The sequence below is a fragment of the Primulina tabacum genome, chromosome 1 (genome assembly GCF_025594145.1).
Source record: "Primulina tabacum isolate GXHZ01 chromosome 1, ASM2559414v2, whole genome shotgun sequence".
Classification (NCBI taxonomy): domain Eukaryota; kingdom Viridiplantae; phylum Streptophyta; class Magnoliopsida; order Lamiales; family Gesneriaceae; genus Primulina; species Primulina tabacum.
This window is the reverse complement of record NC_134550.1, coordinates 59,268,164-59,289,187: the sequence shown is the minus strand read 5'-3', so window position 1 is coordinate 59,289,187 and position 21,024 is coordinate 59,268,164. Positions and strand designations below refer to the sequence as shown.

Sequence of the window (21,024 nt, the reverse complement as noted above, 5' to 3'; positions counted from 1 at the left end):
GAGTTGAATGAGCAACTAGAGATTTTTGCCCATTTTAAATGCGTAGCTGTCATTTTGACCGTTGGAATGTCACTAATTACTCTCTTTTCTTTTTCAAAAAAATAAATAAATTTACTGCTTTTTGGTGGGTGACGATTTTTTTAAAAAAATGAAAGACTTTCGGTTATCAAGTAATGCTTTGTTTCATTTACCTTATTCTAAAACGTTATTCACTCACACTCAAACCATAACTGCGTTCAATTTTCACTACTTCGTATTTTGGGAATTAATTTTGAAAAGATTTCAAAATCATTTTGTCATTTTAAACTCTTCCATAGTTCCATATAATTTCAAGCTCAGATTATCCCAACATGAGTTGGAACTTGTAACGCTAATTTAAAAAGATGGACATGTAGAGGTCGACTTTTAAGTTTTATTACCAATGTATACGCCAATTTCGTAATAATCTTTGAAGCATGACAATTGAGAGACCAAATTTGCCAGAATTTGTTACCTTAGTTTACACTTACTTACCAACAGAAGGAAAGTGTAATGCCCTAGATTGTATGTGGATAAAATGAAAAGATGAAGTGTTGCTTGAAGGAAGAGACCGTACCCGCGCCCCTTCTGATGCCGCACCCGCGGTGCATGGACAGAAAATTGGTCATTTTACAGTAGGGTCACCGCACCCGCGGTCCAAGACAGAGTGCACCCGCTGTTGAGGGACAGAGAGTTGGGAATTAATTACAGAAATGACACCGCACCCGCGGTGCTAACGTAAACGCACCTGCGGTAATGTCACCGCACCCGCGGTCTTATATGTACCGCACCCGCGGTCGTCGAATTTCAGAAAATGAAAGGCATGCCGTGGGCACAGCGCACCCGCGGTGAAGAGTGACCGCACCCGCGGTGCTGCATGCGAGAAAGCCACCTTTGTTTCTCAAGTTGACACATGGCATGGTATATATATAGAAATGTGCTGATTCATTTCTCTCCACTTCCATCAGCTGAGAAACGAAAGAGAGTGGGGAGAAACTTCAATTCCTTATGCTTCAAAGTTATGATTTTGAAAGAATTACACATCCAAACTTCATTCCAAGTATAGATTCTTGTTCCTTGCATCAAGGGCTTCAAAAGGGTATATGTTTTATTAAGTTCAGCATGTTTTGAAGTTGAGCTGTTAAAGGAAATCAGATTTGGTTTCTATTTTGCGTTCTTATGATTGTTGTGAACATATAGTGGAAAAAGAGATAGAAGGAATAATACTATATGTGATTGTTATGAATTTCCAGCATGTATGGAATTGAGATGGTGGAGATTTCAGAATAGTACATGTGATTCATGAAGATTTTGGATTATGGTTATTGATTTCTGTTATATGAGTTGATCGGTATATCGAGAATCCGCCGTTATGCCGTCGAAATTGCATTGAAATGAAATATTGAATCTCATGTGTATTGAGGTATACTAGAGCTTGATAGAATGTACATTGATGATGCCATTTCAGATTTGTATTGGCAACTTTGACAGCGAGATTTCGATAGCGACAGAGATTGTGCGACGAAATGTATAATGCATGTTTTGTTTGGGGAAGACACAACTCAAATGAGATTCAATTTGAGTTTCTCAACAAACTCACATACTAGAATTATTGTTTATCTTTTGATATGATTACGATTTATTTATAGATTTATATTCAAATCTCTTGATATGATGATGTCTTGTTTATAGATTTATATTCAAGCCTTTGAGATAGGAGAGTTATTGGCAGACTTGCCAAACTAGATGTTCGGTGGTATCGACGCTTCGGATCAGATTCACTCCGATTGTAGACATTCGATACAGACTTGACCGAAGTCTAGGAATAAGACGTACAGTTACCCCGATTGGGAGGGTAGGTGACAGACAGTGACGTCTTATTCATACTGGGATCCCTAGAGTAGAGTCGATTCGAGTCAAGACATGATTTGATTTGGGTTGCATGTTTAGATAGATCGGTTTCATAGACTATGGAGCCATTGTTATTGCTTTCATGCATGATTTATGATTTCGTATCAGCATATATACATGTTTTATACTGGGATTTGTTCTCACCGGAGTTTTCGGCTGTTGTTATGTCTGTATGTGTGCATAACAACAGGTGGGGCAGGATCAGGGTCGCGACAGAGATGAGAGATGGACATAGCGTGGTGATCACGGGCGTAGCAGACGAACTAGTAGTTATACTTTTGATATGCACTGTATTTAATTACTGATTTGTAGAATATGAATAAAACGAAGCATGTATATTATGGTTGTTGTAATGAAATGAATATAGAATTATCTTGTGCCTGAATTATAAACATTTGATTTAATGTTAAAAGCAAAATTTAGACGCGTATTTTTGAACAATGATCCGACTGATCCCGAAAAAAATTGAGTTAGAGCCCGGGTCCCCACAGAAGGAAAATCGATGCAACAGAAAAAAAGGGTAATAGTGGAAGTTGAACGTTCAAATTTATTCCAATATAGTGATCTTTCATCTAACATCATAATAATTTACAGAGTTTATTGCATCCGTATTTGTTTGGATAAAAGTTATCATACTTAAAAGTATCCATAGGCGATAAAATGGACAAATACTTCAACCAGAAATTCATAATCTTGAGCGTCGTAAGCATTTCATAGGGTTGAAAGCCGAATGCCTCCGACCAGACGTAAAAGGCTCCCTTCTCAATGTGTGTGATGATCCTATATCCCAGTTCTCCACATTTTTTGGGACACAGACATCGAACAGGAATTGACCAAGAATCCCATGGACACCGATTTTCGGTGGGCTTGATAGAGGAATATAACTTTCCTTACGTTCGTCTTGCACCGAACCAACGCCCCTATCCTCATGATACTCTACAGACCCGGGCACAACGAATTGGTTGTTTAAGTCCAGGGTTATTCTGTCAAAGCTCTGATTTGATCTTGAAGCTGCTTTTCTGAAGTTGTGAAATGGATCCGAAATCTCTGTATCGGTTCCTTCTAAGCCCACTTTCTCTCCTTCCAGTTCTCGTATTCTTTGAGAGTATAATGTAACAGCTTTTCCAAGAAGCTCTGTCACAGCCGCCATGTATTCTACAGGATAATTTCGAAAATGGCCTGCGTAAGATATAGTGACTCAATTAGAAAACTCACAGTTCTTCAAATTGTCAAATAAAAAATTTTAGATTTGCGCAATCGTTAGATAGGTGAACGCTTCATTACTTAATATGAGCACAAACCAAGGTAACGAAAATAAAGGGACTGAAACATGAAATCCAGAAACATACCAACATGAGATGAACTGTCCCACTTGACCATTTTAACGTCAGCACCAAGGTCTTTAAGCCTCGTAGCAAAATTGAAAATTATTTGAAAAGGAGCAAGATCATCATCTTCCGAGCACAATATGAGATATGGGGCACCCATGCTCTGATGACAAGATGACAATAAGAGTGAATGACGAACTAATAGCTAAAGAAGTAGCTTTCAATTAAATACGATAGATTCTTACAACTGTGGAGTACAGTGTTTGCCAGTACTCGGCACGTTGTGATTCAAATCTGCTAAGAAAGACTGCATCTAGACTGGAAGAGATGCCATTGCAAATCCATGTCACCATTCGGGGAGGACGCGACATTTTAAGCACACTTGGATGGAGAAAAAATCGAGTGCCCAAGTCGCTGGTAAAATCCACTGGAGTGGAATCAAAAATATTTCCACAAAGACAGTCTTTAACAAGCCGGAAGTCATGCTTCACAAAGAAATACAACTGTCAGTTCGACGAATTTTTTTCCTAAGATTCTAGTAGAACCAGGATTTGCACTACGGCAACAATGTAAAAACTCCTTGAGCAAAATAACAGATGGATACAGGGATAAAAAGCATCAAGATATGCAGAAGAAAGTATACCATATTAACTTCAATGTCACACTTGTTTTCGATTATCTGCAACCACATGGACATAGTAAAATCTCGATTTTAGCTATTTGCTATAGTTGGCGGAGAAAAGTTACAAACAACAACCAATAAACAGATAGATAAAACAAATACTTATATTTTAATTTTAAAAAATGGCACTTACACGGAGAACCTTATACATGCAAGCTTTTGGCCCACAGGAAAAAGATGCAAAGACAACTGGGCATGGCTGTATTTTTAGCTCCTGCATACAGAAAATACAAAGGATGTCTGTGAACAGAGGCATTTGAAAAAGACATCACAACGTCTTTGCAATTTGGTTATAACCAAATAGCATTTTTGTTCCCTTTGCATGTTTTCTCTTGTAATACCCCATCATTAAGGTATATACATATATAATATTTTGCATTTCATTACTTAAATTTATTAATTATTATATAGTGCAAAATAAAATAAAATTGAAATAAGCAAGTCAAATATATAAACACATAGCAAACAAATATATATATACCCACACACATGCATACATACATAGATAGGGATGTAATATTGTCATCATCATACTTACTTAACTAACATACCACCTCTTTCCTTGCCAAACCGATGATCGGAACTTGTCCAACATGGATCGGAGGAAAGGCTTGGTTCTTGCCTATAAAATGAGACCATTCATCTGAAGAATTTCAACAGTTTCATAGCCTAATTTTCGAGCTTAAGAGGCTGGTCAAGAATAGGAAAGAATGGTGAGAGAATGGAGCTTTAAAAAAAGTTGAAAAGAGGGAAAAAAATCTTTTATGCATCTCAAACTCCTCCAAACATTCTAAAAAAACTCCACAATACTCTCTATTTAGCCAGAAAGCTATCAAAAAATGAGGTGCCGAAAAATCATCAGCCGATTTTTCGTTAAAATTCATAAACCACCACTTCCCGGGAAGGAAATAATGCCAGAAAACTCATTTTTGAGGTACTGTTTTCATTCTCATTTTACATACTTATTTTGACTATATTATACCTTAGTCTGAGCATGAAAGTTGTTCATTATACGTCATATTTCTCACTTATGTCAGTGGTTTCTCGGAATCGACATCGGAAATAGTGTTTTCCGACAATCAAAGTAGGGGTATGAGTTTTACTAGTTATTTCGTTTCTGGCACGATTTGACTGCGAATTTGAGAAAACTAATAATACAAAAATTGTGGGAAATCCTTTTTTGCATATGCTAGAAAAACCTGGGACGCGAGTGTCGGATAGACGCCGGTGAAAAACAAAATTTTTATTTTCAAACCTTGTTCTATGTTATTCTAGGCTATTGTTCAAGTTTCGTGAATTTTGTATGAGTATTTCATTTACTGTAAATTTTTTAAATGCTAATACTATAATTTTCGGATATGATTTGATACTTATATGATCATCTTAACCATTTTATACATGTTTCTAGCCTTCAATACTTCAAAATTATATCAATGGAAGTAACTATGAAGTTTTATAATTTTTGGACATACGAGTTATTTACTATAATTTTGTGAGTTATATATTCGATATAAAAAAAATTATGTTACTTTCGGAATAATATTTTTTATATTTATTTTTATGATAATTTGCTATTATTATGAATATTTAAAGTATATACACTTATTAAGACATAAGACGAGTCCATTATCACTATAGTATTTTAAGACACCAAATAAAGTTTATAAAGTTATGGGCTAATACTCATTATTTTGGTAAATTTTAGGGATAGTCTATATTAAAATGAATTAGAAAGTGTTATACTATACTAATGATAATCACCTTGGTCAATAGAATTGGCTTGAACTTTGGATTATCACACTCATCTATAGTAAGTCACTAAGGTGAGAAATTTTTGCCGTTTTTCCTATAGTCTTGGCATTTGGTCTGGAAATTATGATGTAATATATTCTTAAATGATATTCGTCATGTTCTATTGATTTCTTGTGCCTGTGCATAATTATGGTATCTCTTAATCTCGTTGATGCATAAAAATATGCACTACTTCGATGGCCACTACTTTTATCATATTGAATCCTCAATCATGCCGATATCCTTCTTACTGATAAAATCTATCAACTTGATCGCATCATATTTATTAATTTACTCTACTTAATTTACTCATTATTGTTATTCCGTAATAATTTTATTGAATGCTTCAATGAAATGTTCTCATTGTAATATCATCACACTAAGTGTGATTCTTATCAAGCTTTCACCAATTGAGGTTTTAATTGAATGATAAAGTAATCGACCGAGACAGAGTTCTGGACAACAGACTTTGGTCTGGAGATTGAGTCCATTAAACAACGTGACCTTGGTCCGAATATATTAGTTCACTTGGCTCGTTATTCTTTACTAACCATATTTTTTTCATGCACTCATATAAACGGATGCCGACCATATTATCTATCATATCATTCTGTTAAATTTAACATCATATTTATCATTATTTAATTCTCACTAAGTCCTTAATGATTATCTATTGTAATTTCCAGAGCCAGTTATCCAGGAATTGGATAAAGAAGGAAATGTCAGTGAATGATCTGTCAGTTGTTTTCTGGAATATTTATAATAAATCCTTGTCATTTTTTTGTATCTTCTGTTTTATTCTGATCTTATAAAAGTCTATTGTAATTTACTAGTATTTGTAAGATTCGTTTCCGCTAATAAAGTTTAGAAGTTTTTTTTTTTAACTGCCTGCAATACTTCAAAGGAGACAAAATTTCCACACGAGATGTTATTAGAGATTGTGGCATTCTTCGAGGGCTAAGTCCCGAGTTGGGTGCCACATCTCTGGTTTTTTATTTGATCCTAATTTGCTTTCTCCATTCTCAAAGAAGGAACGTGTTATGGTCACAAAGTCTGGAACAATCAAAATGACTGTTAATAAATATATGTTCGTTATGTTTTATATAGATAAACACCTTTCAGATTATGTATATTTTTAAAAGTAAAATGCGGAGACAGTAGGTCAATTTCATATGACTCACCTGAACAAGCTCGCTGACAATTTCTAGAGCAAATGACTCAGCTTTATCTGGAAAGAATCTGCAAATAAACAAGACACAGATATTGACGTTCGAATATCAGTAAAGCATGTAACCATGGAAAGGATTCTGATAGTTTATACAACCGAGAGTAAATACACAGCAGCAACTAGATTCCTATTCATCAGACAAGTAAGCAAGATAAGATATCGAGATAAGCATAATTCTATCGAATTAAAAACACAGTAAACTGAACGTTAGGAACATTCATCCATGGAGCATTCTTTACTGACTTTCCATTGTTAAAAAAGCACTCTCAGGAGACAATTATTTGAAGTCTTGATGACAAACATATCGAAAAAGACTCGGGGGAGAAATTCCATTGCAATAAAATGATTCCTCAAAACGAGATTTCAAAACTGTGTCAACGAGAATCTTTTCAAACTTAATTCTAAAGCACCCACCACATCATCCCATATTATTCACCTAGCAAAGTTAAAGTAAATGGATTCGAGTATCCTATCAACCCAAACTACTTATACACTAATATTTGGATGCAAGAATTAAATTCGAATAAAGGCATGTATACTAGATCCCATATACTAATACACCCAAACCAAAAACCCATCAATCACACAAACACGTAATAGTAAAAAGACTAAAATTCAACCCGAAGCCAAATCAAAACATTCAAACTTCATCGAACGAACAAAACTAAAGAAAACACAAATACGATCAAATCTTTTTTCAAACCGGATCAAACTCAACACTAATAAAAGCAAGCTGTAATCAGAACCACGGCGCCGCAATGGCAAAAAAAAATTATATTTTCCCAGCTTACAGATTGAGGAATTGGGAGTGGCAAACTAGGGAATTCCATCCAATAGAAGAGTAGAGATCGACATAATTCTTCAAGTGATTGTCTTGACTCGACATCCACGCAAACACCACGACTATTCCTTCCACTTTTCCCCTCTCCTTTCTTCCCCAGTAATGCCTTCCTCCAAATCCCCACATATTGCAAATCTTCGACCTTTACTCCGAAGAAACAAACAAGAATTCCAAGAAAATTGGCCAATATTTCTAAAAATCACAAGCGAATCACGAGAGCAGATTCCCGGATGTAGCTTTATATAGGAGATTGAAGGAAAAAAAGAGCATGTTAACTTGAAATTTTTATATGATTAATGTAATGGTTGTGGGACTGGGATGTATTTACTTTATTTTAAGCTCACCGCGATTCCCTTATAGCCTTTCAGACAATCGGGTCAAACAAATTTTAATTTTTTTTTTTTTTAATATTTTACACTGATACGAGGATATTTCCGTGTACGGATAACCTTCAATTTAGAGATTTTGGCTTAGATACTTCATCCAGGGATATGACATTTATTTAGACAACAAAATCAGATAAAAATAGTGGCGACTTTTAAATAATGAAGAATCTGGAAAAAAATGGAATTTGGAGTATATCCCACTTTCTCCCAATTTAAACTTTGAATCTCATGCCTTAAAATTATCAAATATTAATTTTTTGGGTTTTTACCAAAAAACTGGGGATGAAATTGTTCAATGGTAAACATGGCTTCAATTGAAGCTATCAATCGTTGTCTCACTGACATCTGTTTGGTGGATGTTCTTAACTGATGAATCCATGAAATTAAATGATTGGTGGATGCGCGAAATGACTACATCACATTTTCGATTTTATCTATGTTCTTGCACAATAAAAATATAGCTTCAAGGGAAAACATCAGCATATATATATAAAACAGTAGGATTATTTCTGACGGGATGCTACCCCATCACAAACAAAACACGTACGTTCGAGTGATTTTCATGAATTTTAAGATATTATTAGATAGATAACTTTAACATCGATTAATTTAAAGTCGCACGCTGTTGGGCAAGGCAACTATCGAATTCAATGGGCTAGCCAATGCTGTATGACAGATATGTCATTGTATTGGAAAAGTTTCGTCGGGTTAAATCACAAACAAAATTACCCCATGAGGACATTGTTGTATCGAAATTAAGTAATTAATATTTAACAAGATTTGAATAGCAATTGAATATAAAGAATTTTTTATTTTTTTTGGGATTAAAAACATATATGTGCTAGGGAATCCATTTTCTCTTCGATCCACACGGAAACAGAATTGTTCTTCATCTTCCCAAGGGGATTAAGGAGCTTCTTATAAATTACACAACAATGAAATCACAGATGATTGAAATAAAAAATCAAATTATTCAACAAAAATTGGAATGTTACCTCTGCATCAATGTAAAACTCGACTTTAGTAGAGCAAGATCCACATGGAAGAATAATTGATGCTCGTAAAGATCCTGGTGTCTGTAAGGATATTTTACTATCATTCCTCAAAAATGTATATCCCATTTCTTCCAGCTCCAAAGAATCGACCAAGAAGCAATCACCGCACCTGCAATGGTAGGAAAATTCAAAACTATCACCAGCATCTTCAAAAGTCATGTCCTGTAACCTGAGATCATCAAGCTGGAGCAGAATTATGTCTCAGTATTTGCAGTTCATCGACATAAATGCACGAGATCTTGGATCACTGAGGATCTCCAATGCTTTATGCACCTCCAAAAACTCACTTCCGGATCCATGTTTGTGATTAGATGTTTCTGAGGTCATTTGCAGGTGTTTATCAGGATGACAGTTGAGAATGGTCATTCAATAAGTTTTACGGATTTCTTCATGGCTGGCATCTTCCTTCACACCCATAGTTTCATAATGGGTTTTCAGGCTGAACTTGGTTCCAAGTACCGTGACTGACCAGGGATGACATCCAAAAATTCACTGTATGAGAACAAAGAAAATCAATTAGGAATATCCACCAATATGATGATCCTAGTTATAAAACAGGGATGCCAGAGAGGAAGATAAAAAGATTCAGTATTGAAAGAACGATCCACCTATACACATTAATTAACAAAGAAAATGGATGCAGAATCACAACTCGTGAGAAACAATTCAATATCACCTCGATGCAACGTCGTAGATGAGCTTTTAATCCATGTGAAACGGTCTCCGTGGTAGAGGATGTTTCCGGAAGAATTGCGTGTCAGGGTTTTTTGTTTTTATGGGAATTTTCAGCGAGCAATAAGTTGCAAAGTGGAAGCTGATCCCGAAAATAAGTATAGTTCCTCGCGACGCCACATTATAATTGTTTTGGAGTTACCGTTGGAATGGTCAGGTTTTTGCTTCCTCCGCATTTACTATTTAGCAATTCTTGAAGCTCTAGTTTACATTATTAGTCGTCATGATTCATGTGTAATGTATATTTGATTTTTGTGTTGAATTGCTGTAATCGTGGTCATGACATTGTAGAAATAACAAGTTGCTGTCTGATATTTTGGAAAATGAAATTGATGGCTTTTTTTAGTGCGTCTTTTGTAGCAGAGAACAAAAATCCTTGTGATGGAGGATCATACAACGTCAAAGGCTGGGATTTGAACCAAGATTATAAGATTGTTTTGATCCCACACTGGCTATATAGAAATTGTGGAGTGGCCTGTAAGTTGGGGATGATCTACTTCCTAATGCCTAGTCTTGGATTTGGGCTCTCTGGTTTAACTAGTGACTTAACATTGATGTTATTATTCAGAATAGACCCAAAAGTTGGGGTGATTGTGCGAATAGCCACTGGCAGAACAGTGTCAATTGTGTGGGTTGTATTCATGTTATAGATTGAATTAAGATACACGCATTGCATATTGAAAGGCCGTTGAAATTTATCTAGAGCAAGCTGCCATGAGCTGCTTCTCAAAGGGATTGCAATCATATAATCTCCATCGGTTTAACAAAAATGGAGTAAGCAATAAGTTTGAATTGCTCTCCCGTCTAAAAGTTAGTCTTTTGGATTGTCGATCCTTCAATGAACGTATTGTTGGAAAATTTGATGCTTAATGAATGAAAATTAAGCAAATAAATCAATGTATTTGATTGGAAAAATTCGAAACGAAGCTTAATGAACGAATATTAAGTTCAGTGGTTCTGAAATAAACTCGCAACAAGTTCATCAAATGTTGAACGAACTTAAAACGAGTAGTCGGAACATGTAAGGGACGAAAATCGAAAAAAAAAAAAAAAAAAAAAAAAACTCGGCATGGACAGTAGCCGGCGCGCACCCGTGCGCGGGTCTGCGCGCACCTGCGCGAGGGCCGGCGCGCACCCGTGCGCGGGTCTGCGCGCACCTGCGCGAGGGCCGGCGCGCGGGTGCGCGCGCCTGACAGTGTCTGGCGCGCACATGCGCGCGCCTGCCGAGTGCTCTCGGCAGCATGCGAGGGGGCGTGTGCCCCTGCGCGCACAGACGCGTCCCTTCGGATTTTTTCGAATTTTCTGATGGTTTTTCAATTCCTTTGGCATTGTTTGATGATTGTGATCAGTTACAATAGCCAAGAGACACCCCCTATGAATTAAAGATCATGTCTTTTCATTTGAAAAACATTAAATGCATGATTATTTAAAATCAAACACACATAACATCATATGCATATTGTCTTCTTCCTTCTTCTTAAAGAGAGAGTTCCTTCATTTCTTTGTGAAAGAACTTGAATATTTGAGTGCTCATTATTCAAGTGTTGTAGTTGTATCTTGGGAGAAGATTGCCACAAACTCTAGCACATTGTGAGGGCAAATTCTTCTTAAGGACAAAGTGTTCAACACTTCCCTCTACAAAGCCATTTTCATTGTTTTCTTCTTGTTTTCCCTCATATTTGAATACCCCATACAACACGTATATCTCTTGATGATTGATTAAATACCTAACAATCAAGTTATACAGGTGTATTATCGACTTAGGACAGAGGAAATCATTTTCAAAACTCCATACTACGTGATTCCAACCAAAAACACGCACATACACACACATGGACTGACAAACAATCTTCATTCACACATAAATGAAAACTTAAATATGGTAGGCTTCTGATCTTACTTCACCAAGATATTGGCCAGCTTTGGCCATTTTGAACAAATGCAAGTGGCAGAATGTTCTGCCGATCGACTTTCTCAGGACTTGATAGGAAGTCCAGTTCTTTCAATGAAGTGGCTAATGCTGCTGATTTGATCCAGCGTGGACAACGCGCTGAATTTCAATGTGAGCTTTATGAGAACTTCCATTCGTTAATGATATGATACAGATTTGTCCCTTTTGGGCGTAAAATTAGTGCATTTGTCTATTTTTGAGCAAAGATCAAAGCAACTCTTTCTATTGCACTGAAGGTATATCTTAGTCTCACAATACTTTGATCTTTTTCTTTTCTTTCACTGGAAATTAAATGAATTACATTTTTAATTTGGTCCATGTAGGTGAACCCAGATCTTTGTCATCAGTTTTAATTCTGGCACTCAATGACACTGTGACTTATGACAAGGTTAGGAATAGTCTTCTGTATTGTCCGCTGAAGATTATGAAAACAAAACAGTGATGTATTTGTTCATCAAGTTTGCAGGCAACAAAATCTGGAGGCCCCAACGGATCAATTCGCTTTAGGTAACATTATGATTTCGATATTGATCTTACTCGCTCTTTTGTTTTTTTTTATCAATCTAAAGAAACAAGTTCCGCTGTTTTGTGGGGGTAAGAAAGGATAATAATTGGTCAATGAGACTTTGGTCTAGTGGTAAATAGTAGCAGTGAAAACTCCAAAATTTTTGGTTCAGAATCTCGCTTGTGTGAATTGTTTAATACGACTGCGGGACAAATGTGAAGTTGATTAGTTGTCGTAAATCAAACAATTATAGTGATCTTCACACAAGGTAACGTAGGATCTATCGTTGTAGGATGATTACAACAGTTAAAATCTATATATTTTCCATTTTAATTGTTTTAAGAATCCTACAAGTACTGAGGATGTTATTGTAATAACCTAAAGCAGTAATTTTTTAAATTTTATATTACTGTATAATCCATTAACTCAAGTGAGAGCAAACAGAAATCAAGAGTAATATTACTTTTTCAAAGAAAGATTTAATGATATAAATCTCATTAAATATAACACATAAAAATGAAACGGAATTTACATATATTTTTGCCTATCGATTGGACAAAACATTCAACTTGTCATTAAAAACACCATATATATATTTAAATTAAGGTAGCACACACGAGCGTTCGCGTTGTATTTAAAACGAATCGATCCATAGAGTAACTCAAATATGGGAGGTCCTAAAACAAGGGGGAGAAAATAACAAAGAAACTTCACCAAATAAAAAACACAATGGAGAAGAAATGACTGTTTAGGCGACTATCCTCACTGTGGTGCATCATCAGGTTTGCTGGCTTCTTTGATATCATCAGCCCCGTCATCCTTCAGCAGAAGACAAAACACAATAAATACTTTCAATTAGTTAATCAATATAACTGCAGCTGGTGACAAATGAAGCAAGCAAATTCACGAGGTCTACAACAAGAGTAAATTATTATTTGAGATTGAGCATCTTCTACAATTTATTTTTTTACCAAATTCGATCTTACATTGTTTTGTTTGGTGAAACCACAACCGAGCTTTTAATTGTCTCCTAATAAAATATACAATAGAGCTGCGGAGAAAGGAATACCTGCATGTCGGAGGTCCACAGAGTGAGGTTGTCACGAAGAAGTTGCATAATCAATGTGCTATCTTTGTAGGACTCCTCGCCGAGGGTGTCCAACTCAGCTATAGCTTCATCGAAGGCCTGTTGATAAAGAAAAGGAATCATACAACTTACATCTTCAAGTGTTTAAAAAGTAATACCTGATGAGATTGAGCTTAAGCATCCGAAAACCAGGTATCGATTTTACCAGATTGAGGTAGACTTTATTTGGAATTTTGTTGGATGAAAGTGGAGTGAAAATGAGAACTAGAACTCAGCTCACATATGTTAACACTTTTACCTGTTTCGCCAGATTACAAGCACGATCAGGAGAGTTTAAAATCTCATAATAGAAAACAGAGAAGTTCAAAGCCAGTCCAAGTCGGATTGGGTGTGTCGAAGCAAGTTCTGCGTTAGCAATGTCCTGCAAAAGCGTAAAAGGTTGAGATTATTTCAGAAGAATCATCTGAATTTTTTAAGATCTGGCGTGTGATATATGGTGTAGAGATCAGCAGAATAGACATATTAGCCGCAACCAAATGTTTCCAACAACAATTTGATGAACCAATTGCTGTGTTTTGATGGAAATTTTTTATTCAGGTAGACACGGAAATTAAAAGTCTAAATTTTTTTTTAAAAAAATACACAATTTGCGATTGCAGTTTCCAGATATCCACCAATTTTTTTATCATGATTCAATTAACGAGTTTCTTAAGATATGATTGCCATATTTTGCTTGATCGCTAACTCAAAAGATCAAATTGTGAGCAGTAGCTAACAATGTTGCTTTCTAAATATGCAAGCAGGACAGAAACAAAAAGGCTGAATTTTTAAAGAAATTGAAAATATATTCTAGTTTTCTTTGCCAATTGCTTTGTGGTAAATAGAATAAATTATAAATAAATTACCTGATGCAAGATAGCAAACTATGTTCAAATAACTATTGAAGACTAAAAGCAGCCCTAAAGCGTATCCTTGCAATGATAATATAAGAACAAACACATGTTTCTGAGAATCCAAATTAAAGCTTGAATGGATTTCAAGAGTGAGAATTCATTAAATTGGTACCGATTAATATTAATGGATACAAATGAGAAAAGAAAAAAAGAAGTCAAACCTGAGCAGCCTTGTAGGCAGTGAGTGTGCTTTCAGCAGCTTCTTTTCTTTCCGCACCGGTTTTGAATTCAGCCAAATATCTATGGTAATCCCCTTTCATCTTGAGATAGAAAACCTTAGAATCGGCGGCGGACGCAGAGGGAATGAGACTCGAGTCCAGCAGCTTCAGAATCCCATCACAGATATTGGAGAGCTCGGTCTCGATCTTGGATCTGTAGCCCTTAATCGTGGTAACATGGCCCTCATTTCCTCTCGATTCCTCCTTCTGCTCTATGGAGGAAATAATCCTCCAAGACGCGCGGCGAGCTCCGATCACGTTCTTATAGGCAACTGACAGCAGATTCCGCTCTTCAACCGTCAGATCCTCATTCTCAGGCAGAGACATCGACACTTTCTCCATGAACTCCACCATTTCCTCGTAGCGCTCGGCCTGCTCGGCCAGCTTCGCCATGTAAACGTTCTCCTCACGCGCCGACATGGTGATTCTGAATTCGGGTTTCTCTCCTGGGAAGAAAAGGAAATGCTGGAGGGTGAGGAAGCAAGATCTGTGCGATTCAAAGGAAATTTTTTTTTCTGTAGATAAGAGTGAGTGGAGGGATGCAGCGAGGGGGGGCGGTTTTGAAATTCAGAGGCAAGGAGTCGATTTAGGGCATATATTCAAGGGATGACCATTAATATTTTAAAAATCAACATGGGCCGTTCGATGAGAGTGGTGGATATTCAACGGCTGAGGCTGGACTTTGAAATAGTCCAATGGATTTGAGGCCATGGACAAAATTCCCAAGACAATTCATTCATTTGCCTTACGTAATTAGTATTTTACTTGATTTGATATGATATGATTTATCAGTCATTGATTTGATTTGATTTCAAATATCATTTATAAATTTAAAAATTGATATAATAAAAATTATTTTAAAAATAAAATTTCGAATTATATAATATATCTTTCATAAATTATTTTAAAAGATGACGTTACAGATCAATTTTACGAGACAAATATCTAATACGATTCAATTCATGAAAAATATCACTTTTCTATACAATGTTTAATTTCAAGTAAGTACATATGAAACTTTGGGTCAATCAAACAAACTGTTAAATCAAGTTAGTTTAACAATCCGAATTCATCATGAATTTTTAAATGATCTTAAAATTCGAATGGTTTGATCTCTTTTCCCGGAAATGGAGAGAGCCAGTTCATATGACAGTTCTTGTTTCATAAATAATATTCCAATCTGGTGAGTTTAGTTGTGTTTTCATACTCTCCCTTAACTTTGAACCAACTATATTTGAGATTTGACAAAGAAAAAGATACAACATTGATTGATTATTCATTTTTTATTTATCTAATACAACTCAAATTATACAAAGATCAGTGTCATATACATCATTATCCTATCCAAATATATTGTATCATTCATCGTCACATCGCGAACATGCAAAGATAAATGATCCAAGATAAATGAAGTGATTGCTATTATTTATTCTCTCTCCACTCTTTTAGTATACACATACGGTACAAAGCATAATTGAAACAAACTTTCAGAACAACTTGGTTTTTGAAGAAAAGGAACACCCGAGTTTTAATTAACTAGTGAGCGTTGAGAACTCAGTCTCCGCTTTCTAAGCCGCTCCGCGATGATAAAAGCGAGCTCGAGAGATTGAGAGGCGTTGAGCCTTGGATCACAATGAGTGTGGTAGCGAGAGCTCAAATCATCAAACGTCACCGTTCGTGATCCACCTATGCATTCTGTGACGTTTTGGCCCGTCATCTCCAAATGAACGCCTCCAGGGTTACTTCCCTCTTGCTCGTGCACATCAAAGAAAGCTCTCAGTTCCGCCTGAGGTAATAAGATGCATATAAGAACATGATACATATGTTATTTAAGGATATATTATGAGAGTTCCTCTTTTTCTTACTGTCTAGCATGATTTGAAACCAGAATTAGAGTTTTTGAAACCAACTTCGCGACTACTAAGTTAATTGGTTAATCACAACAATTTTCTAAAAGGAACTTAATTAACTAAATCGACATAACTCACAAAAATAATATTGCTCACACCGCTATCATTGGCATAATCGATATATCCAGTATGAAATTTGAAATTTAAATTGTCAAGAACACGAGTTGTCTACTTTGATAATACATGAAATAAGACATGTGGAATTGCATCACATTATCATAAAAAATTCACGCATACGGGCGGCTAAGAAAGTAATAATCAAGAGAAACGTGTGCTCACCAACCATGGTAGGTTATCATAGGCAACACAAGTCAAGTCTTTTTTCTTACCAACTTTGTCTATAGTATCTTTCTTTCTTAAATTTCAAATATTTCGTCATGACTCATGATTAAAGCTCTCGACCTCCTCTCAACCCACTTGAAAATTAAGGGTCGTGGCTAATAAAATAACATTTTAACGAGCTTAAATAAGAAGTATCAAAAGGTTGTTCGATTTTAAGGTTACAACTATGATACATGTAAAAGTTCATGTTTGGCATGTTTTTTGGGAAAACAAACATGTATTTTCCGATCCCTCGTAATTGAATTCGCATGTGAGAAGGAATTTCATGATGCGAAGTAGTAATGACGATATAATTCATGATAAAGAACTTTTACCCTGATGGCGTCGAAAGGGCGAGTTTTTAAGCCACAAGGAGCTTTGATAGTGTTTCCATGCATAGGATCAGATACCCAAGTGACGATTTGCCCCGCCCTGCGAACTGCCCTGATCAAATTAGGAAGTTTCACTCTCATGTTCTCGGCTCCCATTCTCGTGATGATTGTAATTCTTCCAGGCTTGTTATGCGGATTCAAAATCTCAATGAGCTTGACAAGTTCATTAGGATCCATTTTATCACTAACCTGAGAAAATAGAAGACACCATTTGTAGCAAAATCATATAATCACGCGATTTTTTTAAAATTATTCTCGATACAAATTTTGAATGAGACATCTTTATAAGCTCTCACCTTGACACCGAGGGGATTTGCAATTCCTCTAAGGAACTCAAGGTGAGCTCCATCCAATTGTCTCGTTCTTTCCCCAACCCAAAGGAAATGGGCAGAACAATCATAGTAAAGACCTGACGTAGAATCAAGCCGTGTAAGTGATTGCTCATATGGCAAAAGCAAACACTCGTGAGATGTCCAGAACTCTGTAGTTTGCATAACTGGATGGTCCAACGTAAGTCCTGCAGCTTGCATGAATCCAAGGGCCTCATCAACTCGGTTGGCTAGTTCACGATACCTGTGTTGTAACAAACAGAATGATCCTACAATTAAAAGTCCAACAGTTGATAACTTGGTACATCAGCCTGATGCCCGTAGTGGCGTAGCCAAAAAATTAACAAAAGAAGTGTGAAACTAAAAGTTAAAAATTTGAAACAAGGGACGATTTCTCCTCTGTATAGGAAAAAGGCCCAAGTTCCATATATTAACGAATGAAAGGGCTAAAAAATGATTTTGTCTAAGAAATCGTTCTATATCAATTATCCTCTATTCATATATAGACCTAAATGAGAAGAGGTAGTTAAATTAAATTCGAGGTGGCATTGAACATACCGATCACCCTGCTCGCTGTGCTCTGTAAAATCCAAGTTCCATTGAGTAACCCTCTGCATTGCAGCGTATCCTCCAGTTGCAAAAGCCCTCAACAGATTGAGAGTAGCAGCAGATTGACAGTAGGCCCTAATCATCCTTTGCGGGTCAGGTATTCTCGATTTTGCATCAAAAGCGTCTCCATTCACGTTGTCTCCTCTGTAACTTGGCAACTTTACATCATTCTTCTCCTCAAATGGATCAGATCTAGGCTTCGCAAACTGGCCCGCCATTCTTCCCACCTATTCCTCGTTACCAACAAACATTAAGATCACATCACACAGCGATGGCGGAAACCAAATTGAAAGGCGTGTTAAAGTAGGCAATTAATGCTGATCAACACTCATAAAGTCAAACTATTAGGTTGTGCTTGGACTGGTGGAGTTGAGAGGAGGTATTTCAAATCCATTGATCTCACTTCCTTGACTTGCTTGGATGGATAAAAAATCAAGTTGATTTCAAATTCATTCAATATCAAGTTAGGTAATTTCAATACCAATTCCTTCCAAATTATATGCATCAATCTAAGCGCAATCTTAGGAGATACAATTGCTAATATGGTAGGCGTAGTAGCTGTGATATGTTGCATTTTACTGTTGAGCACTGAATACTCGAATCACATGCGTATTGAAATAAAACTAATGCCAAAGTAGCTGGGACATTTAGGAAAAATGGTTTCTAGCAACTCGAAAGTATTATCCGTTTGGCAGTTTAAAAAACACAAGAATAAACTATTTTTCCACGAAAGAGACATCAGAGGGTAACAACAAATTTAATCATATCAACCTAAAGCGTGAAAATTAGCAAAAACCCACTACCCAAATCGATATTGTATATGTTAAAATAACCACAAGAAACAACATGAATCCAATACTCAGTTCTTTTCATCAAATCATAGCAAAGATGGAAACAGGTAAAAAGAAAATAAAAAAAATAAATTTTAACCTTGATGACATTCAGCTGGCCGCCAAACATCAAAACAGCGCCCATTTGCAGAAGGATTCTGAAAGTGTCTCTGATGTTATTGGCACTGAACTCCTTGAAACTCTCGGCGCAGTCTCCCCCCTGCAAGAGAAAAGCATTTCCCATGGCCGCCTCACCGAGGCGTTCCTCAAGATTGCGTGCCTCACCCGCGAACACAATCGGAGGGAAGGCGTCGAGGGTCTTGAGAACCGATTCCAGTTCCTCTTCATTCGGGTACTCGGGTAGCTGCAATGCCTTTTTCAATTTCCAACTGTCCAATGCCCATTTGTTGGAATGCGCCTTCGTTTCAACAGCAGCAGCGGGGGCAGAGGCGCCGGACACGGAAGCAGCATCCGGGGCGACAGGGGCGGTCCTGGAATTGGAAGAATCGGCTGCATGGACGGCCAAGATGGGCTTCAGGGAGGTGGATCTGATGGTAAGAGAGGAGTGATTGGTGTAGAAAAGTGGTTGATACTGCGGAATAAGAGAAGATTTGTCGGAAAGGAGAGAGGTTTGAGCGGTGAGTGCCATGGGTGGTGAGAAGGTATGCCGGAGATTTAAAGAATTAGGTGGCTGTGCCTGAAGAGTAAATGTACGGGGATTTTATACAAATGGATCGGGGTTGGTGTGCCATGGCCCACCTTCGAGTCCCCGTTTCTATCGATATTCACAATAAAAAATAATATTTTTTTATGAATAATCCGAATAAGATATTCATCTCACAAAATACGATCCGTGAGACCGTCTCATACACATTTTTGCATATTTTTAATTATATGGAAAAAAAACATAAAAATTATGATTGATATAATAACAAAGGAATTTAGTTAAGTATTCATCATAAATATTATTATTCAAATTATATAATTTGATCTGAATTCAATTTGAAATTCATTTAAATTTTATTTGTTCAAGCGAATTATCTCAAATCTAACAATCGAAACACAATTTTAGAACATTCAAAATCCTATGTCCTTTTTTATTAAATTTAAAAAATAATAATTTTGTAAATCTAAATAGATCCATGTTGTATTAATTATAGAAGATTACGACCATGCAACATGTAGCTTTGGATGTTCCATGACATTTGAAAAGAGTTGGGAGAAGGGGTAGGAAAATGCTAGTTTACAAAGTAGGTTGAGAGCAATTTTGGAAGTGAATCATGTTTCACGAAAAAGATGGTCAATCTTTGGTCAGCGGCCACCTAACCTTTTATTTTAATTTTTTTGAAAAAAAAAATTAAAAAGATGATAAAAATATTGGCAAGTCGAAAATTAAATTTGTCACTCAGACTTCTTAACAACTCTTGTCGAATAAGAAATCATGAGCAATATTTTGTTTTTCTTTTACGTAGCTTAATCGGAACAATTATTTATTTTAAATACTCAGTCTCTGAAATCTGTTGCTCAATTTTTGAAGATGTTGATTACTTTAGGCTATATGTCATGGGGGTGTATTATATGTAGGAGTGGACGTTTATTCTCGGGTATCAGATATTCGATCCGACCCGATCGAGTAAAAGTCGGGTATTTTTTTTTAAAAAAAATAACGGATTCGGGTATCCGGAAACATTATCATCGGGTTTGGGTATTTTACCGATACCGGATCGAGAATCAGGTACCTGAAAAAAAAATAACTTTTTTTAATGGGTCTATCTAGGGATGTAAACGATCCAAACCAAACCAAACAGTATCAGGCTTGAGCTTAGTTCGTTTAAGATTGTTTGAGGCTTGAGCTCGAGCTCGATTCGAGCTTTTATTATCAAGCTCGAGCTTGGTTTGTCTTGAAATTACCAAGCTCGGGAAAAGCTCGAGCTCGGCTCGTTAAGA

The 21,024-nt window shown here is 36.4% G+C and overlaps 3 protein-coding genes, 1 long non-coding RNA gene and 1 pseudogene across 4 annotated transcripts; 1 reads left to right on the top strand and 4 right to left on the bottom strand.

The window, feature by feature from the left end:
• Positions 1–2,458: 2,458 nt before the first annotated feature.
• LOC142555950 (uncharacterized) lies at positions 2,459–8,147 on the bottom strand. Its single transcript, XM_075667126.1, has 7 exons — positions 7,750–8,147; positions 6,912–6,969; positions 4,073–4,153; positions 3,901–3,936; positions 3,503–3,742; positions 3,279–3,420; positions 2,459–3,108 (listed from the first exon to the last, which is right to left on the bottom strand). The coding sequence occupies exons 1-7, from the start codon at positions 7,923–7,925 to the stop codon at positions 2,615–2,617; spliced, it is 1,227 nt and encodes a 408-aa protein (XP_075523241.1). The 5' UTR covers positions 7,926–8,147; the 3' UTR covers positions 2,459–2,614.
• A 735-nt stretch (positions 8,148–8,882) lies between these two features.
• Positions 8,883–10,148, bottom strand: LOC142515074 (diphthamide biosynthesis protein 4-like; annotated as a pseudogene).
• A 2,111-nt stretch (positions 10,149–12,259) lies between these two features.
• Positions 12,260–13,114, top strand: LOC142555961 (uncharacterized). The gene is made up of 2 exons (XR_012822486.1): positions 12,260–12,311; positions 12,390–13,114. It is a non-coding gene; the product is annotated as an uncharacterized LOC142555961 (long non-coding RNA).
• Positions 12,998–15,270, bottom strand: LOC142555957 (14-3-3-like protein B). The gene is made up of 4 exons (XM_075667139.1): positions 14,630–15,270; positions 13,814–13,936; positions 13,498–13,614; positions 12,998–13,247 (listed from the first exon to the last, which is right to left on the bottom strand). The coding sequence occupies exons 1-4, from the start codon at positions 15,104–15,106 to the stop codon at positions 13,191–13,193; spliced, it is 774 nt and encodes a 257-aa protein (XP_075523254.1). The 5' UTR covers positions 15,107–15,270; the 3' UTR covers positions 12,998–13,190.
• Positions 15,271–16,090: 820 nt separating this feature from the next.
• Positions 16,091–19,791, bottom strand: LOC142555945 (phospho-2-dehydro-3-deoxyheptonate aldolase 1, chloroplastic-like). Its single transcript, XM_075667119.1, has 5 exons — positions 19,178–19,791; positions 18,197–18,474; positions 17,606–17,882; positions 17,253–17,498; positions 16,091–16,472 (listed from the first exon to the last, which is right to left on the bottom strand). Exons 1-5 carry the CDS (start codon positions 19,724–19,726, stop codon positions 16,215–16,217), a joined length of 1,608 nt encoding a protein of 535 aa, XP_075523234.1. The 5' UTR covers positions 19,727–19,791; the 3' UTR covers positions 16,091–16,214.
• Positions 19,792–21,024: the final 1,233 nt, after the last annotated feature.

Excerpts from the sequence above, each read along its gene's own strand:
- LOC142555950 (XM_075667126.1), bottom strand. The coding sequence starts at position 7,925 with ATGTGGGGATTTGGAGGAAGGCATTACTGGGGAAGAAAGGAGAGGGGA. Across the intron at positions 6,970-7,749 it reads CACTCCCAATTCCTCAATCT|ATTCTTTCCAGATAAAGCTG; the intron begins GTAAGCTGGGAA and ends GTTTATTTGCAG. Across the intron at positions 3,109-3,278 it reads GGACAGTTCATCTCATGTTG|GCCATTTTCGAAATTATCCT; the intron begins GTATGTTTCTGG and ends TATCTTACGCAG.
- LOC142555957 (XM_075667139.1), bottom strand. The coding sequence starts at position 15,106 with ATGTCGGCGCGTGAGGAGAACGTTTACATGGCGAAGCTGGCCGAGCAG. Across the intron at positions 13,615-13,813 it reads CTTGTAATCTGGCGAAACAG|GCCTTCGATGAAGCTATAGC; the intron begins GTAAAAGTGTTA and ends CTTTATCAACAG. Across the intron at positions 13,248-13,497 it reads TGTGGACCTCCGACATGCAG|GATGACGGGGCTGATGATAT; the intron begins GTATTCCTTTCT and ends CTTCTGCTGAAG.
- LOC142555945 (XM_075667119.1), bottom strand. The coding sequence starts at position 19,726 with ATGGCACTCACCGCTCAAACCTCTCTCCTTTCCGACAAATCTTCTCTT. Across the intron at positions 18,475-19,177 it reads GCCAGCTGAATGTCATCAAG|GTGGGAAGAATGGCGGGCCA; the intron begins GTTAAAATTTAT and ends AACGAGGAATAG. Across the intron at positions 16,473-17,252 it reads GCCCTTTCGACGCCATCAGG|GCGGAACTGAGAGCTTTCTT; the intron begins GTAAAAGTTCTT and ends TTATTACCTCAG.